General features: G+C 54.8%; 1 protein-coding gene across 1 annotated transcript in view; it reads right to left on the bottom strand.

The window, feature by feature from the left end:
• SHANK2 (SH3 and multiple ankyrin repeat domains 2) overlaps nt 1-20,099 on the bottom strand; it is a 468,460-nt gene that overhangs the window by 383,258 nt on the left and 65,103 nt on the right. The window contains exon 8 of the mRNA XM_055580557.1: nt 16,672-16,749. Coding sequence (XP_055436532.1) covers nt 16,672-16,749 — 78 coding nt within the window. The remainder of the gene's footprint in view (nt 1-16,671; nt 16,750-20,099) is intronic.

Raw genomic sequence — 20,099 nt, 5'->3', positions numbered from 1 at the left:
CCCGGACAGAAGGAGGGAGGGGTAAGGAGGGGTCTCCAGGGCGGCAGGCACTCTGAGGGTCCTGGGGTGGTTTTCTGCATCCTAAACGTGACCAAGGCCCCAGGCAGCTCCTCGGGGCTTCCCATCCCTGGCTGCAGGCTTCCCCGGAAATGCCTCAGGGGCCGTTGCGCTGCCTGCTCACCTCGGGGCCTCCTCGGTACCTGGGGCTCCATCCATGCCTCAAGGCCTCTGGGTGTCAGTCACTCTGACCTCCCTGCTCCACCCAGACCTACAGAACCGCTCATGTCTCTGTTCCGACCCACTCCAGGTCCGGGAAGACACTTCCAAGGTGGGGTCCCTCTGCCCTCGTCCTCCCAGAAACCCTCTACTCCGCTTGGTACTCTGTCCCTCTTGTGTGGACAGAATAACGCACCACCCGCACCGCCAGATACCAGGTCAGAATTCCTGGAACCTGTGTGACCTCACATGGCAAAAACGGGGTCTGCAGGTGTGTGACCTCACACCGCAAAATGGGGGTCTGTAGGGGTGACAAAGTTGAGGATGCTGAGATGCCGACATAGGATGATCCGAGCGGGCCCTTGAGGTCATCGCTGGTGTCCTTCTAAGACAGAGGCAGAGGGGGATTTGAGTACAGTCGAGGAGAAGGCGGAGGCCAGAGGGACGTGGCCACACGCCCGGGAACACCTGGAGACCTCGGGAGCTGGAAGAGGCAGGAAGGGCCCTCCCCCGGAGCTCTGGGAGGGAGTGTGGCCGTGCTAACACCTTGATTTCAAAGTTCTGGCCTCCAGACTGTGAGGAGACACCCTGTGCTGTTCCTAATCACCCAGCGGGTGGCAATGAGGATCAGCCCAGGAGCTCTCCCGTCTCTGCCCTGCTCCTGCTTTCCTCCTTCCTCTCTGACGATCCCCAAAAGCGACTCGACTGTGTACAAACACTAACTTTCTCCCCCAACGGAAAGCTCAGATGCCCTAAGCCGTTCTCAGAGGAGGTGAAGACTGGTTTTTAGAAGTGCAAAGTATATCTTCCTCTTTTCAAGCATAAAGTGCAGCCATAGGGACAGCATCTGAGAAGATTCACAGAACATCTGCGGTGTAGACACGTCATGGCGGGGAGCGGCGAGCAGCAATCAGGAAAGAAAGGGAGAAACATCAACTTAGACGAACCAGCGCAAGCGGGGGTCCCACGGCCCCTCGCTCGTGAGCCCGCCTGCAAGTGCACCCCTGGGAGCAACAGTCACGGCCAGGCTGCGTTCATTCTGGGGGGAGGCCAAGATGTTTCTAAATTATTTATTTATTGACCATGCTGTACAGCTTGTAAGATCTTAGTTCCTGAACAATGGGTTGAATCTGGGTCTCTGGAAGTGAACGCACAGAACCCTAACCCCTGGACTGACGTGGAATTCCCATCTTTCTTGTTTTTGTTTGTTTTTCAGATTTTCATTTGTTTATTTACTTGTCTGTGCCACGATGGCGTGTGGGATCTTAGCAACCCCACCAGGGATCAAACCCACGCCCCCTTCAGAGGAAGTGCAGAGCCTTAACCACTGGACCACCAGGGAAATCCAAGGCCAAGGTTAACAGGGTGTCATCAGCTTTTGAACTGTGGTGCTGGAGAAGACTCTTGAGAGTCCCTTGGACTGCAAGGAGATCCAACCAGTCCATCCTAAAGGAGATCAGTCCTGAATATTCATTAGAAGGACTGATGCTCAAGCTGAAACTCCAATACATTGGCCACCTGATTCGAAAAGCCAACTCATTTGAAAAGATCCTGATGCTGGGAAAGATTGAGGGTGGAAGGAGAAGGGGGCGACAGAGGATGACATGGTTGGATGGCATCACCAACTCAATGGACATGAGTTTGGGTAGACTCCGGGAGCTGGTGATGGACAGGGAGGCGTGGCGTGCTGCAGTCCATGGGGTCACAAAGACTTGGACACGACTGAGCGACTGAACTGAACTGAACATCGGCTTGAATCCCAGTAGGCAGATGGCGTGATTAGAAGTGAGATGTAAATGGGGAGATTGAGAGCCCCAAATGTCACTTCTGCCTTTACTAGCCGATCTGTAAAAGGAGTTCACGGTATTTAAACCCGCAGGGTATCCAAAGATGACACTTCCCCACAAAAGGCTCCCACTTGGCCCGCAGTGGACGCTCGGTAAACACCAGCCTCTCCATCCTCCTCCCTCTCTCTAGAGAGCTGCCGGGCGCTTCCTGACAGACTGCATAGTCTTCTAGCCTGACACACACATGTGTGCACGTCTGCTCCCAGAATTATGTTCGCAGAGAGACACCAAGGTGCTGTTCAAACACTGGGAGACTAGAGGTAGCGGAAGTATCACAGCAAACTGAGAAATATTATAGCCTTAATACAGCCTTGGCCCAAAACATCTCCCCATCTTGCTGTTTGGGTTTAAGGACTGTGACCTCCCCATGCAAATCCCTGAGCTGAGGCTCTAAGCCCCAGCGGGGTGTGTTTGGGGGTGGGGCTTTGGGAGGGAATGAGGGCTGGAGGGGGCCCCGATGGCATCAGTGTCCCTATAAGAGTGGACCCCAGTGCCCTCTGCAAGACACAGTGAGAAGGCGGCCATCCGAACGCCGGGAAGAGCGCCCTCAGCAGGCGCTGGCGGGGTGGGCATCTTGGTCTGGGACGTGCAGCCTCCAGAGCCAACAGAGACAAATGTTCTTCAAGCCGCCCTGTCTGTGATCCTCTGTTATGGCGGCTGAACTGACTGATACAGGGTCGTTCCTACTTCGAACTGATGAACGATCCGAGGACTGACTTTCAGGACAGATATCTCTTTAGGACGGAAATAGTAAACATCAATCATGAGCACCCTGGCTCCCCAACCTGCACTCCTGGACCGAGCTGTCCCAAGACAACACTGCCACTTAGTGGCCAGTGTGAGGAATTACAAGGATTACACCACAGGGGCTTCCAGTCACGTCCGAATGTGAGAGCTGGACCAAAAAGAAGGCTGAGTGCTGAAGAATTGATGCTTTTGAATTATGGTACTGGAGAAGACTCTTGAAAGTCCCTTGGACAGCAAGAAGACTGAACCAGTCGATCTTAAGGGAAATCAACCCTGAATATTCACTGGAAGGACTGATGCTGAAGCTCCAATACTTTGGCCACCTGATGCAAACAGCTGACTCATTGGAAAAGACCCTGATGCTGGGAAAGATTGAAGGCAGCAGAAGAGGGTGACAGAGGATGAGATGGTTGGATGACATCGTGGATGCAACGGACATGAACTTGGGCAAACTCCAGGAGACAGTGAGGACAAAGAAGCCTGGTGTGCTGCAGTCCATGGGGTCACAAAGAGTCTGATACTACTTGGCGACTGAATAACAACAAAGATGAATCACAGCTCATTTCATCTCCAGTTAGGTTGTTTCTGGTGTGGTGCTGGGCACTCAGACTTGAAAGATCGAAGAGACGGGCTTTACAGTGTAGCTGGGGGGCTGATGCCAAAACCGTCCACGCTGATACAACATGTGACAAATGTGTATCAAGTAACATGGAACCAAAAGGAAAGCAGCCCGGTGGACTGCCCAAGGCTGCAGGGAGACAGCTTGCAGATGAAGAGCTCTGGTTCTGAAGGGTGAATAGGAGTTCACTGGGCAGAGGGGAGCTCATGGGAAGGGGGAAGGGGGAGGGGGAAAGACTGTCTTTCAAAAATGAAATCAATGCTTTGCTTTTATCAACGCCACACAGCTGGATGGGCGGTATGAAAAGTCAGACCCTTCTGCATGGCTGTTCACACCCCCACCACCTGCGCTCCATCCGCACCCCGCCACCTGCACTCCACCCGCAGGCCGCCACCTGCGCTCCACCCGCGCCCCGCCACCTGCGCTCCACCCGCGCCCTGCCACCTGCGCTCCATCCGCACCCCCCCACCTGCGCTCCATCCGCAGGCCGCCACCTGCGCTCCACCCGCGCCCCGCCACCTGCACGCCACCTGTGCTCCATCCGCACCCCCCCACCTGCGCTCCATCCGCAGGCCGCCACCTGCGCTCCACCCGCGCCCCCCCACCTGCGCTCCATCCGTGCCCCCCCACCTGCGCTCCATCCGTGCCCCCCCACCTGCGCTCCATCCGCACCCCCCCACCTGCGCTCCATCCGCAGGCCGCCACCTGCGCTCCATCCGCGCCCCCCCACCTGCGCTCCATCCGTGCCCCCCCACCTGCGCTCCATCCGTGCCCCCCCACCTGCGCTCCACCAGCGCCCTGCCACCTGCCCCGCCACCAGCGCTCCATCCACAGCCCCCACCACCTGCACACCCATGCCTCCTCCACACCCACATCTGCTTGCGTTCTCACTCCTCTGCCTCCTAGTTCTCTTTTTTTTTTTGGCAGCGCCTCATGGTATGTGGGATCTTAGTTCCCCAACTATGGATCGAACCTGTGCCCCCTGCAGTGGACATCTGGAGTCTTAACCCCTGGACCCCCTGCTTCTAACCAGCACATTCCTGGTGCTCTGCCATGATTTCTTTCCATTTAAATATTAGTTATTGATGTCCTGCCAGGAAAGAAAGGGCTCAGCTCCTCTGTCACACAACCCAACACGGGCGGGTCCCGGCTTTGCCTAATCATCACGCCGTGCTTACATTAGGATGGCTAAGTCTATCTTCCCCACAGTTGGGAGCGCCAGCCAACTATGAGTCTCCCTCCCTCGAGGGAGTAAGAGCAGCATTTAAAAATCTGCGTTTCTATTGACCTATAGTCGATGGGTCACCAGGTTCTGACAACAGCCTCCTCTCTGGGTGCAAACACTTCAGCCGTCTCTCTGCCGCCTGCATTTCCAGGTGACGTGTGCCCTGGAGAATGAAATTCACGGTCCGTGAGCTTCCAGGATGTTGCAGAAATGCCTGACCCCCGGACCTCTATACAGAAATTGCTTTTTTCCTTCTTGAAACTTAGGAACCATAGTTTTATTTTTCTTCCCGAAGTTCTGAGCTCTCATGAGCCCTGTCCTTGCTGTTGACAACTGGTCGCATTTGACATGTAAACGCAGGGGCCTTTCCAGTGGGGGATCTCGTTTCCTCCTGATTGGCAGCACTGTCTTGAATGATATCTTTGCTGACTTCTGCTCTCTCAGAGATTCCATTATTCAGGTGTTAAACCTACTCACGACTCCTCGATTACCTGAACCCCAACCTTCTGTCCATCTCCTCAGCGATTCTGGGCTCACGGCTTTCCTGCCATCATGACTCTTCATGGGCTCCCTGAACCCCCACTTCACCATGTTCTAGCCTCTCTTATCACACCGTGGATACGGGGTATATGTCCTGAAGTCCCCTCCTGTTCTCTCAATTGCCCAGTTTCTTTCTAGAGTCTTTATTTGTGCCTGTTTGATGTCTGCCTTTCCCGATGGCGGTTTTTCCTTAATGACTGGAGATGCTCGGCTGTCTGTTCTGTTTCCATTTTCAGCTTGACGCGTCTGCACATTGGATGGAAACTGGATGTGGTGAGTTGGTCCTACGGTGGGAGGACATGCCCCGGGGAGGCCTCATGAAACACAGGGTGCTTGGGGGAGGGGTTCTAGTCACGGAGGTGACAGCGGGTGCAGAGGCCCTGGGGCAAGCAGGTGTCTGGCTGCCTGAGGAGCAGCAGGAGGCTGGGTGTCTGGGGCAGAGGGAGTGGCCGGGGGCTGTGACATCAGTGGGCAACATGTTCCCCTGGTGGCACGAGCAGGAAAGAACCCGCCTGCCAGTGTGGGTAGACGTAGGAGACGTGGGTTTGATCTGTGGGTTGGGAAGATCCCCCGGAGGAGGGCATGGAAACCCACTCCAGTATTCTTGCCTGGAGAATCTCACAGACAGGGGAGCCTGCTGGGATACAGTTCCTAGGGTCACACAGAGTCAGACACGACTGAAGCAACTTAGCACACACCAGGTCAGCAAGGACCCCACAAGCCGGGCCTACAGGCCTAGCAGGTTCAACCGAAACACCATGTCCAGTCTCACCTGCATCTCCAACCCTCGGGGTCTCCAGGGTGCTGACCTGAGGTCTGGCTAGCTCCCAGCTCTGCCCACTGGTGGCAGGCAGGGTGGCCTCCCCAACACTCTTCACCTCTTTTCTCTCCCCTTCCTGGAGCTGAGGACTGGTGACTGCCTCTCCTTTGTTCTTATATAACAGGGTCAGGCACCCACGTGCATCCTGACCTTCACACGCTCCCTGGTGACTGACGGTCCTTTTCTCAGCTCGTGAAGAGCAGCATCTGCAAACCGAGCCCCCGACCCAGCCCAGCCCTGCCCACGTGCCTGGGTCGGGGGTCTCAAGGCCAGCTGCACAGTGCTCTGTTTAGGGGGACAGCCTGCACCGTAACTTTAAACCTGTGGAACCTGGGTTCGCGGTGCAAGGGTTCCGGGGAAGAGCTCCGAGGACTCGACCTCCCCTACCCAGACCAGGCGTCCACCTGGGGTTCCCTGGAGCCCTCAGTCCCCGGGTTTGATGGCTCTGACCTCAAGCCAGCTCCTTTCCAGCCTTGGGCTCCACTTCATCTCCCCTCCTTCATTGTTGCAAATCAACCAGTTAATGAGGAGAATCTCCTGACCCCAAGCTGGATCAGTTCATGGGGCACCCCTTCCTCATGCCACGTAAGCGGCAAGCGTCAGCCCTGCTTTTCACACGGGATCACGTGTGTGCGTGCATGTTAGTCGCTTGGCCATCCCCAACTCTTTGCATCCCATGGATGACAGCCCGCCAGGCTCCTCTGTCCCTGGGATTCTCCAGGCAAGATACTGGAGCGGGTTGCCATTTCCTCCTCCAAAGGGGATCTCCCTGACCCAGGGATCGAACCCGGGTCTCCTGCATTGCAGGCAGATTCTTTACCAGCTGAGCCACTGGGACCACAACGGGCGGTGGGATGGGACGGGCTGATGTCTGTCTGTTTCCTTCTGTCCTGTGGGACCCGCACGTCTCACTCAGAGTAAAACCCAGAGTCCTCTCCCAGTCATGGGGGCCCTCCCTGGTCTCTATTCACCCACCACCCCAGCTGGCTGATCTGCTCTGCTCCTCACACTGGCCAGGTGTGCGCTGATGCCAGGGCCTTTGGGTGCACCAGTTCTCACCGGTTCTCGCCCGCAGGCATCTGCATGGACCCCTGCTTCCTCCCTCCTTCCATCCTGGCCTCCGCTCAAATGTCAGAGGTCCTGCAAGGCTCCCATCACTAAAGACACTGGCTCCTGAAGCTCCACCCCCTCTCTCTACCCACTCACTCACCATGCCTTCTCTCTCTTCAACTAGTTCAGCAACCCTGACGCAGTATGCGCATATCTGTTTAACTGTTAATCATCAGTCTGACGAACACACACTCCATGAGAGCAGGGGCATCCTTGTTCACTGATGTGTCTCCGGGCACCTAGATGAGAGCGTGGCTCTTCCTGGGAACTCGGCGTGTGCTGTCTGGAATAATGAACTTGAAACCTGATCCTTCTCCATCACAGATAAGCACGGTCTATCAGCCCCAAACTTGGGTCTCCTGGGTTTCTGCACCCTGATCCAGAGACACGACTTCCTCTTCCCTGTTTCTATGGGAACTCAGAGTCTGAATCACAAATAAGAATTTTTCAAAGAAACGACTTAAAAATGAATGGCTTCCCTGACCACATGCCCTAAGCAGGGATCCGGGGAAGTGCTCAGAGGGCCAGGCCTTGAAGCGGAAGAGGCAGGCAGGGGCGGGCAGTCAGGAGCGGCGGGGACTGGGCCAGGGGGGCAACTGCAGAGCTTCCCAAAGAGGCAGAGCTCCCCACGCCAGCCAAACGCCAACACACACGACAACTGCCTGGGTGTGCCTGCTTTCCCCAATTATTCGAGGGTAGCTGGAAATTGGAATTTTATAAGAAATTGGAGGATATTTAAATATTGGCAAAGAATCTAGCTTTTAAAAAGTCTGGGCAAAAAAATAAATAAATAAATAAATAAAAATAAAAAGTCTGGGCAGGCAGTCCAGGGGTTAAGACTTTGTACTTCCAACGTAGGAGGCATGGGTTTGATCTTTGGTCAGAGAACTAAGATCCCACATGCCACGTGACCTGGCCAAAAACAAAACAGAAAACTTAGATAAAGATGCAGAACTATGGGCAGGCCACAGTCTAAGTCTCTGGGTTGAGATCCACCCCCCGAATTGCAGACTGTGGCTTATTTCACTAACAGCTGGGTACCCAGCCCTGTGCGAGGTCAGCAGATCACCAGCCGTGAGGCGGGCATCTACGATGCCAGCTCCTGCCCCACTGAGCTGCTTCTAAACACCCCAGAGACACACACCCAATGGAAAGAAGAGAATCCGGTCGGACCGAATAACACAGTTTTCTGTCGTCACTCATGGAAAGGGCTCAGATGAAACCTGGCATTTCATCACTCATCCTGCGAGGGTTTAAATGCTGCTTCTCACGGAGCGCAGGTGGAGGGGGCTTCAAAGAGGAGAGGCTGAGAAGGCAGCTGTCTGCAAGCCCAGAAGAGGGGCCCTCACCAGGAACCGGAGGGCCGGCACCTTGACCTTGGCCTCCCCCGCCTCCGGCCCTGCTGTCTGAGCCACCCCGTCTGTGGGACCTGTCCCAGCGGCCCAGACGGACACACCACGGGCAGCACACAGGCCATGATCACGCAGCTGTGGGGTCCCGCTCCCACACCGTGGTGTCCCCAGTAGCTCTCCTTGGTAGCAAGGAGCAGAGATGCGCCTGAGCTGGTGACAGTCTTCACAGAGGGCAGAGGGGAAACCATGGGAACCGAGGTGGGAGCCTGGCTCAGGGCCGGGTGGCAGGGCGCTGGGCTGAGTGCTTCAGGGTGTGGGCAGTGGGAACCGGTGAGCTGGCCACTGGCCCACCACCGGCGAGCTCTCGTGGCAGCCCCCCGCAGGGGCTGGAGCAGAGGACCACACACTGTGGGCTCCGAGCAGCAGAGCCTCACCCCGTTCTGGAAGCCACAGTCCAAAGTCAGGCTCGCAGGGCCCAACCCGGGCTGTGGGCAGGGCTGGCTCCCTCCGCAGGCTCCTGGCCAGGGTCCTCCCTGCCTCTTCCGGCTTCTAGCGGCTGCAGGAGCTCTGGGCTCGTGGCTGCATCCCCCGTCTCTTCCTCATCTTCATGGGGCTCCTTCCCCTGTGCTCACCCCCATAGAAGGACCCTAGAGATGATGCTGAGCCCTCCCAGATAATCCAGACTAACCGCCACCTCAAGATACTTAGCCACTTGGTAAAGTCCCTGCTGTACGAGGTCATAGCCGCAAGTTCCAGAGGTCAGGACCCACCTCTCCTGGGGCCTTTATTTAGCCCAGCACAGGCCCCCTGCCCTGCGGGGTGGCCCCTGCAGCACCCGCCATGCACCTCCCCCGGGGGTGCCCGGGCCCACAGCCGTCACAGGCCCCCTGCCCTGCGGGGGGGCCCTGCAGCACCCGCCATGCACCTCCCCCGGGGGTGCCCGGGCCCACAGCCGTCACAGCACCCACGGCCTGGGCCCCGGCTCCTGCCCCGTCCCCCGGAGAGCAGGGCCCGATCCCCAGCAGTGGCTGCGTCTCGGCTCGAGTCTGACGTGTGGGCCCCTCACACCGGGGTCCTCGGCCCCCCCACTCGGCCCTGCTTTCCCATCTTGTCACCTGCCATGATATGCCCCCCTCACTTGGGGGCGGCCGTGCCCACGTGGGGCTGGTCCCTCCCCTCTCACCATGCTCCCTGCTGCTCCCCAGCCCTCTGCCCGCCAGACCCAGGGCATCCCCGAGGCTCAGGGGCACTGGTCCCGGTGAGCTGAAGGTCAAGCTGGGATTGCTCTTTGGGTCCATGCTGGGTGGTGGGCAGGGGTCACGTGGGTGGTGGTCCTTCTGAGCTGGGGATGGGGAGGAGGAGGACCCGTGACCACCTCCAAGGATGAGGGAAGGAGCCACTGTGTGCCCAGGGGGATGATGCTGTACGGACGCCATCGAAATTGAATTTACAGGCATGGCCGCAGACTCTGAACCCTCAACTAGATAAGCTCCTCCAGAGGGCCTGTGTGTGTGCATGTGTGTGTCTATGTGGTGTGTGTCTATGTGTGTGCCGGTGTGCATGTGTGTGTCTGTGTGCGTGCACATGTGTTTCTGTGTGTCTGTGTATGCACATGTGTGTCTATGTGTTTGTGTGTCTCTGTGTGTGCAGTGTGTATCTATATCTATGTGTACATCTCCATGTGTGTGCCCTGTGTGTTCATGTGTCTGTGTGCACATGTGTGTCTGCGCACGTGTGTGCAGTGTGTCCGTATCTATGTGTGCATGTCCATGTGTGTGCACATGTGTGTCTATGTGTTTGTGTGTCTCTGTGTGTGCAGTGTGTATCTATATCTATGTGTACATCTCCATGTGTGTGCCCTGTGTGTTCATGTGTCTGTGTGCACATGTGTGTCTGTGTGCGCACGTGTGTGCAGTGTGTCTGTATCTATGTGTGCGTGTCCATGTGTGTGCAGGCGTGTGTCTCTGTGTTGGCGTGTGCATGTGTCTGTGTGCTGCTGTGTGCCTCTGTGTGCACGTGTGTGTGTGCAGTCTCTATATCTAAGTGTGCGCGTCCATGAGCGTGTGCATGTCCGTGTATGTCTGCGTGTCCCTGTGCCTCTGACATAGTTTTACGTCAACCCTGCACTTCCCCCACATCACCTCATTCCATTTGTGGGCAGAAGGCAGTCCCACAGGAGCGGGGCTGGGACCCTGCCCAGGACCTGCACCAGGGAAATGCGAGGTCGTGGGAGAGAACACCGCCTTGACCTTGCAGTACAGTCTGTGTGGACTGCCACGAGACTCCACACCGCCGAACAGTCCTACTGCTGAGTCACTAACAAGGAAAGAAGTGCGAACAGGCGCCCGGAGGAAACAGCATCCAAGTGCCTGCTGAGTGGATTTCATCAACTTCCCAGAAAAAATACAGCACCTGGAACCCAGATGCGGGAATGTCAGGCTGCCTTTGTCGCTGGGCCATCCCCCAACACAGTGGCTCCAAGCTCACAGAGAAGGACAGGAGACTCGGTCACTAGCAAGGGGTCACCGCCGTGTCCAACATCGAATGTGACCTGGGAGAATGTCCATCCGTCTCTGGCTGTGTCCCGGGATGAGCGAGCCAAGTCGGAGCTGAAGGAGATTCTCGTAGGTCTGAAGGACAAGAGCTAGGATCTGACACTTTAGGGGGGACCCAAGGTCATTCCCGTGAACCATGTGTCCCCCAAGACCCCAAAGCACCACGGCCACATCCTGGGCATCAGAGAGCATGTCACAGAAGGAAGGGCTCAAGGAGATGGACTTTACTGTCGTCTGCCAGCACTGGGCTTGGCTTGGTGATTTACCGCCCGAGACCCAAGGATGGGAACCCCCTCCTTCCTGGTGCTGGCCTTTCTTGTCCCGTCATATCCCAAGTGACGGTGGAGGAAGGACTCAGGAACCAAAGCCGTGAGCGACCCTCACCATCCCCTTCGAGCTGTGGACCCCAGCGTCCACCCACTTCTCCATTCGGAGGGGACGACGGAGACCTGCATCACGAGTGACGTGTGTTAAAGGCCGAGCATCTGGTGGGGCCAAAAGCTCTGCCCCCTGCACACGACCTTCACCAACAAGACCCCCAGCAGGGCCTTCTGTATCCTCCACCCAACTCCTGCCTCTGATCCTTTCTCACAAGTCCCTCCCTGGAGGACAGCCGGACGTCCGATGTCCGAAATGACTCTCACTGCCTTGCCTCTCCTCCTGTTTTCTCCTGTCTCTGCTTCTTGATATCTGAGAGCAGCTGCAGAGGGCAGCCTGGGGACCAACACATCGGTGACGCGTGGGTGGGGGGAAGCTGCTTCTCCAAACACACAGGGGCTGGAGGCCTGCTTTCCAGAACCACGGAGCCCCCGCGGAATGGAGCCACTGGCGGGCAGGAAGGGTTCAACTCCATCCTCCTGGGCCCAGCCAGGGCTCTCCAGGGAAAGACATAGAGGATGTGTACACACACACACACACACACACACACACACACACACACACACACACTGATTTATTTTAAGGAACTGGCTCCTGAGATGGTGAGGCCTGGCAAGTGTGAGGTCTGGGGCGGGCCAGTGTTGGGAACACAGGCGGGGTCTCTGTATTACAGTCTGGAGCAGAATTCCTTCTTCTCTGGGAAACCCCAGCTTTTACTCCCAAGGCCTCCAGCTGATGGGAGAGGCCCACCCACATCATGGAGGGTTCACCTCCTCAACTGAGTCAACTGAGTGCCGATCTGAACCTATAGTAACATCACAGCACCAGAGTCTAACCCAGCGGACACCACGGCCGTTCCTCTCCTCACTTCCCCACTGGCTGCACACTCTCTTCACTTAGACCTTCACCTCCTTAGAATTCTTTCCACCCCATTTCCCTTTAGCTTCAGCACCAGGACATGCTTGCTTCCTTGGACTGAGTGATCCAGAAAGCAAAGGATTCCCTGTTGCTGTTCGCTCCACGCCAGGATGGAAGACCAGTCATGGGCCAGAGGATGTGCCTGCCTTCTCCCCAGACCAGAGCCCGGGATGGCACTCTACGGCCTGTAGGCCACGGACACGGCCACTGACTGATTCAGGAAGCCTAGGCGTCCATCCCCAAGTCCATGTCTCCCATAAACTGGGCATGAAAATCCCACCTCGCTGGGTTGTCAAACATTAAATGAAAATGTACAGAAGAGCATTTGTGAGCTTTGAGATTCTGTGCAACTGGGGAGAGTCATCTTCACCATGATCGTCAACACACTAGACACCACCATCACCATCATCATTGATGCTATGACTGAACTGCGTCTCCCACTGTGATGATATTTGTAGACAGGGCCTCCAGGGAGGTAAGTAAGGCTAAATGAGGTCATAAGGGTGGGAAGCTAATCAGAAAAGATTACTGTTCCTACAAGAAGAGGAAGAAACACCAGAAGCCTCTCTCTCTCTCTCTGTCTTCACAGTACACTGAAGATACGCCAGTGACCAGGCGCCTGTCTGTAAGCCAGGAAGAGAGCCCTCCCAGAAACTGCATCTGCCAGCACCTTGACCTTGGACTTCTCGTCTCCAGACTGTGAGGAGTAACGCCTGCTGTTTAAGCCGCAGTCCATGTACTTGGTTATGGCGGCCCAGGGTGACTCAGACCATCACCCCCATCACAATCACGGCCACTGCTATTTCAGAAACGTCCAAGTAATGTTGTAGACGCTCCTTCTGCTCTTCCTTCTCTTCCTTCAAAACGTCGCCTCTGTCTCTCACGATTCTCAAACCTGAGCTGATGCTGAGGTCTCTAGGGGACTTATGAGGACTTAGGACCCGAAGCCCTGCCCCCAAGCTTTGGAGTCAGGGTAGTGAAAGGGAAGCCTGAGAACCTGCATTTCTCTCCAGTTCCTGAGTCCTGCTGCCGTTGCTCCAGCCTTTGGATTAAATCATCAAGCAAAGTTCGGCCGGATGAAGTCTGTCAAATATCCCATGGTTTGTTAGAAAAGCCCCTGCTCACAACAGCAGCTGAATACCATCAAGGCTTCCCAGGTGGACACACTTGAGCCCTGTTAAATGATGTGGCAAGCGAACATTCCCCCCGAAATCAACAGGGAGGGGTTCATTTTTCATCACCGGGAGGGGAAGGATCATGAATGCAACATGAATGCTGGGGACGTTTCACAGGCAAGGCTCCAGAGGCTGAAGTAAGTCTCTCTGCACCATGAAAACACGAGGAGGTGCGGACACATGAGGCAGGGACGCCAGCTCCCACGCACACAGTCAGAGCTGTACTGGGTGTGCCGAGCGCATCCCAGGCTTTCATCCTGCCCCGACCAGGAACAATGTCTGCAGGGCACAAGGCCCATTATTCAGGCGTAATTGTCTTCCTGAACCATTTGGGGCTCTTGATTGATTATTGTTAGCAAAATCGAGACAGATGGCCTTGGGGGTGAGCTGGGGTGGATCTGTTGCAGTAGGGGGTGGTGGGGAGGGTGCAGAAGGGTTCCTTCCAGGACTCTTGGAAGAAGGGGGCGTCCCCCCCAGGTGGTCGCTGCCTGGGGGCACAGGACAGGAGTGGGGACTCACGGGGCCAGGGGGGAGGTGGTGTTTGCCAACAGTGACCTTCTGTCCTGGATGCCGCGCACAACTCACTCCCCTGGGGAGTCAGGTGGCGGGTACAAACCTCTGCCCAGAAGGGTAGCAATGGCCCTGTGGTGCCGTCCACGTGCCAACCCAAATCAAAGGCCACCGCTGTTGTTCTTCAGCCGCTCAGTCGTGTCCCGCTCTTTGTGACCCCATGGACCGCAGCACGCCAGGCCTCCCTGTCCCTCACCAACTCCCAGTTTGCCCAAGCTCATACATGTCCGTTGAGTTGGTGATGCCATCCAACCGTCTCATTCTCTGCTGCCCTCTTCTCCTTTTGCCTTCAATCTTTCCCAGCCAAGGGCATTAGCTGCTGTTTTCTAAGCAATTTAAGTATTGTTTGACTTCAAAAAAAGGGCCACGGAAATGCATCACTTAATAGCAACAAGATATTTAAACAGAGACCACCGACCTATGGATGAGTCCCACCACGAAGTGGCAAGAGCCCGCATTCCCTCATGATCACCACTGCGAAGAGGACATGCTTTGGGGAAGAAAGCATAGTCTCTGTAGACCCCATAGCACACCAGGAACTCACCTCCATGACCCATTTCACATTAAATACCTTTAAGCCACAGATGCAGAGTGAAACCCAAGCCTGCCGCTGCTCATGAACTGAGCAAACTTATTAACGATGACTGTTAAACACCCAGCTTCATTTGGGGATTGAGCTGACTCATTTTCAAGCCATCAAGGGCTTTCCCAGTGGCTCAGTGGTAAAGAATCTGCCTCCCAATGCGGGAGACACGGGTTTTATCCCTGAGCCATGACGGTCCCACACGCCTTGGAGCAATGAAGCCCGGGCACCACGACTACTGAGCCTGTGCTCAAGAGCCTGCGTGCTGTGACGACTGAAGACACGCGCCTACAGCCCGTGCTCAGCAATGAGAGGCCACTGCAGTGAGGAGCCCACACAGCACAACTAGCAAGCGGCTGCCCCTGCTGCTAAGTCACTTCAGTCGTGTCTGACTCTGTGCGACCCCAGAGATGGCAGCCCACCAGGCTCCCTCGTCCCTGGGATTCTCCAGGCAAGAACACTGGAGTGGGTTGCTATTTTAGCTTCTCCAATGCATGAAAGTGAAAAGTGAAAGTGAAGTTACTCAGTTGTGTCCGACTCTTTGCAACCCCATGGACTGCAGCCCACCAGGCTCCTCCGTCCATGGGATTTTTGAGGCAAGAGTACTGGAGAGGGGTGCCATTGCCTTCTACTAGACACAGACAAAAACACACAGCAATGAAGACCCAGCACAGCCAAAAATACAGTAATTTTTAAAAAGATATCAAACCCATCTATATTACTAATATCTTAGCGGAGGAATCCCTGATGGCTCAGTGGGTAAAAAATCAGCCTGCAATTCAGGAGACACAGGCGATGCAGGTTCAATCCCTGGGTTGCAAAGACCCCTTGGAGGAGGAAATGGTTAACCCACTCCAGTACTCTTGTCTGGAAAATCCCACGGACAGAGGAGCCTGGTGGGCAGCAGTCCACGGTGTCAACAAGAGTCGGGCACGACTGAGCGCTGACGCGACATGATGGCAAGGAGAGGATGAGCCGAGTGACCCCTGGAAACCAGGTCTAAACGTGAGACCTCTCTCTGCTCAGGAAGGTGTAAAAAGTCTTTCCAGATAAAAAGAATCACAGTCACATCAATGTTCAGTTTGAGGAGAGAGAGAGAGCCGACTGTGTTTAGGAAGAAAAAGCATTTCTGCAACTTCGGGCATTTAGCCAAAAAAAAAAAAAAAAAAAAAAAAAAGTTCTTTCATCCTAAACCATCTGGTCAGCTGCATCAAAATTCAATGAGCCCCACGTTTATAAAACGGGGTATTACTCAGCCATAAAAAGGGATGAAGCAGCGCTACACCCAACACAGATGGACCTTGAAAAGGCCGTGCTGAGCGAAAGAAGCTCAGCACAAAAGACCACGTACGGCACAAGCCCCTCCGCTTCTGCAACGTCCAGAGGCAGCTCATCCCCAGGGACAGCGGGAAATGAGAGGCTGTCCAGGGGCCTCGGGAGGGAGGAGCAGGGAGTGACTCTTCCGGGTCCAGAGTTTCCCTTGCGCTGATGACAAGCCACACAGAGGGGATGCGACCACCCGGTGCCACGCCCCCGGCCACTGACCTGCACGGCTGCGGCGGTGCATTCTGTGTAACACATACTTTACCACAGTTTACAAATCAGGACCCTGGCTTTTTGCTCCACTTCATAACCCCGTGGCCGCTCCGAGCTGGGTTGCTGACCATCTACCCAGGACAGCAGGCCAGGTGGGGGCACCGGACGGATGGTGAGCCACCCCCCGCCCCCAGGAGACTGTCCTCATTCACACGATAGGCAGCGAAGCCAGCACTGCCCGCAGCTGCAACGTCCGCGTCTTTCTGCTTTTCCCAAACTGCCTTCGTGAATCGCCCCCCAGAGGCATGGCTGCCTTAGCTGTTTGTTCTAATTGGAAGGAAGCTGGTGTGGACAGGCGAACTCAAAGAGGGTCCCGCTCCAAACACAGACCCCGCCCCCGACCCCAGGGCCCAGCGCTCACCGAACACGGAGAGGGCGTGCGGCCTGGGGGCGTCGCGGGGGCTGGAGGAGCCTGCTTACCTGGAACGGGGTCTGGCTGTTGTAGTTCTTCAGTTCCTTATCTCCACCTCGAAACAGAAGCACGCGAGCACAGCTGTCCTGCAGAGGGAAGAAGAGATGTGTTTGCAAATCAAGGCACATACATCTTGCAAAGGAGCTTGTTCACAGGGTGAGCTTGCAGGAGTTCAGAGACATGGAAACGCAAAGTCAACAGGAGGGCGTTTCTGCTCACTGGAGCGACCAGGAGGAGGGCAGATGCCCGGACGCTGCCAGCTGAACCTCCACTGCTGCAAAGACTTGGGACGGCGACTCAGCAGAATCTGCAAAAATTTCACATACACACACCCCACGGCCAGTGATTCTTTTTAAGACTATACCCATGGAGAAAGCTTGAGTGCGGAAGAATTGATGCTTTTAAACTGTGGTGTTGGAGAAGACTCTTGAGAGTCCTTTGGACTGCAAGGAGATCCAACCAGTCCATCCTAAAGGAAATCAACACTGAATATTCACTGACGCTGGAGCTGAAACTCCAATACTTTGGCCACCTGTAGCAAAGAACTGACTCATTGGAAAAGACCCTGATGCTGGGAAGGATTGAAGGCAGGAGGAGAAGGGGATGACAGATGATGAGATGGTTGGATGGCATCACCGACTCAATGGACATGAGTTTTAGCAAGCTTTGGGAGTTGGTGATGGACAGGGAAGTCTGGCATTCTGCAGTCCATGGGGTTGCAAAGAGTCGGACATGACTGAGCGACTGAATTGATGCATGCAGAAGGAAATGGCAACCCACTCCAGTATTCTTGCCTGGAAAATCCCACAGACAGAGGAGGCTGGTGGGCTACAGTTCACTGGGTGGCAAAGGGTCAGACATGACTGAGCAACTGAGCACCTTTATAGAGAGCTTTGCACGTACATATAAAATATGTACTAATTGAAAGACCACAAGTAAACTTCAAAAGGAAAGAAGAGAAAATGTGGAGATGGCAAAAATACTCTAAAATAAAGAAAAGTGGGAATGATTCTGGAATATTCTTTGTTTTCAAAACAACTTTCTATTGAAGTACAGTTGATCTGCGCTGTTCCCGGCGCACAGCAGCGCGATCCAGTGACACACACAGACGCACGTTCTGTTTCAGATACTTTTCCATCAGAGGCCATCACAGGATACTGACATGCTTCTCCGAGCCATAGAGTAGGTCCTTGTTGCTTATCTGTTTTCTGTTCAGCAGGACCTGTATCTGTTCATCCTAAATCCCTGACGTATCCCTCTCCCATTTTCCCCTTTGGTAACCATGTGTATTTCTATGTCTATGAGACTGTTTTGTAAATAAGTTGATTTCAGATTCCATATAAAAGTGATACATATCTTTATCTGGCTTACTTAGTGTGATAATTTCTGGGTCCATCCATGTTGCTGCAAATGGCATCAGTTCACTGTTTTGGCTGCCGTCTATGGGGTCGCAGAGAGTCGGACACGACGGAAGCAACGCAGCAGCAGCAGCAGAATGTTCCGTGGTATATATGTACCACGACTTCTTTATCCACTGCTCCGCTGATGGGCATTTAGGTGGCTTCCATCTCCTGGCTATTGTAAAGAGTGCTGCTATGAACACTGGGGTGCAGGGATCTTTCTCAATTAGCATTTTGTCCATATATATGCCCAGGAGTGGCATTGCTGGATCATTTGGTATCTCTATTTTTAGTTTTTTAAGGAACTTCCATAATATTCTCCACAGAACATTCTTTGCCAAGGCAGTGATAGCAAAAACAAAACAAAAAAAAACAACACACGCCGATAATACACTGACTAAAAAAAATCCAAAATGTCTAACTAGAAAATATGAGTCTCAGAACAACAATGTAGCTTAATTTCACTTCCATTTTAAAGTCTGTATTTTAGAAAGCAATGAATAATTCTGAAAAGAAGTTACCCGTTGACAGGAATTGCTTTCTCAGGAAGGAGAAAGGGTGGGGGAACAAACAGCAGGGATCTTCTGTTGTTATTTTCTGTACTTACACTTTCTAATGTCTTTAAGAGGCAGCCAATGTTTTTTTCTCGTGTTATCTGTACAATGAAAAGGGATCTAGTCCTGTCCATTTAGTGAGCCTCTACTATTCACCTGGAGAGGCTAACCGTCTTGGAAGTCCTGATGGGGAAGGTGGGGACAAATACCCACAGAGAAAAAGGCACGTGAAGGAGCTCCCGGGTCGCCTAGTGGTGAGAACTCTGTGCGTTCTCTGCTGGGGCCCAGGTTCAATCCCTGGTCGGGGAACTGAGATCCTGGGAGCCACATGGAGCACCAAGTGAAATGAAAGAGAGACAGGTGGAAGCAGACTGATGAAGAAGCAGCAGTGATACGAGTCCTCTGCCTACTGGACGCAGCTGGGCCGTTACGAATGAGCAGGTTACCTTTGGGGACGAGTCTTTAGATGCTCAAGTGCCCACAGGCGCAGGCGCCTCATGCAGGGGGGCTGCACTGTCTCCCCCGGCAAGCCCCCGCCCCAGGCCCATCGCCCTGGTCCACCGCCATCTACAGAGTCCAGAGCAGAGGCAACAGGCATGGGCCCCCAGGCTGGACGCTTGGTAAGTAACTGCTGAATGAAGAGTCCATGAGGCAACCGACGGGGGTTTCCACCCAGGGACCTGCTTACGGGGCCCGGCCAGCAGTCCCGCCCCAGCTCCGGGGGACCCGCTGCCCTGGGAAGGGCAGGGGCCGAGACCAGGACACACAACACAGGCGGGGGACCTGGGCGAACAGCAGCCTGGAGACGAGGCTGGAGATCTGGAGACAGGAGGGGTGGGCGCTGCCCGGGGCGGGGGCTGCGGGTGGGGAGTGGTTTGGGGCAATGAAAACGTTCTGATAGTAACTGTGGGGTGGTTAGCCAATGTGCAAGCAGATTGAAAACCACTAAATTGCATATTTCAGATAGGCAAACTGTATGGTGTGTGAGATAGATCTCAATAAAGGTGTTAAATATTATCAACAGAAAAGTAAGAAAGAGTCAGAGTCAGAGAGATCAAGAGAGAGACAGAGACACAGTCAGAGACCACGAGAGACAGAGACCAAGGGAGACACAGAGACAAAGACAGAGACCATGAGAGACAGAGACCGGGAGAGACAGAGAGAGAAACAGTCAGAGACCAAGGGAGACACAGAGACCACGAGAGACAGAGACCAAGGGAGACACAGAGAGAGACACAGGGTCAGAAAGACTAGGAGACACAGACACCAAGGGGGACAGAGAGAGAGACAGACAGAGAATGCTGGCAGCAAGTTGGCTCTGTGCCCACCAGGCCCAGCCCGGAGCATGGTGGGGCTGTGTGAGACCTGGGTGAGGGCCCCGGGGCCTCTATCACAGGACAATGATATTAATGGGGGGGGGGACATCTGTGCACGGAGCAAACAGGAGCCAAGGCAGCGCGACCCTCGTTCTCTGAGTTGTGA

The sequence above is a fragment of the Bubalus kerabau genome, chromosome 5 (assembly GCF_029407905.1).
Source record: "Bubalus kerabau isolate K-KA32 ecotype Philippines breed swamp buffalo chromosome 5, PCC_UOA_SB_1v2, whole genome shotgun sequence".
NCBI classification, from domain to species: Eukaryota; Metazoa; Chordata; class Mammalia; order Artiodactyla; family Bovidae; genus Bubalus; species Bubalus kerabau.
Note: the sequence above shows the minus strand (reverse complement) of the source record. Positions and strands in the feature narration are given on the sequence as shown.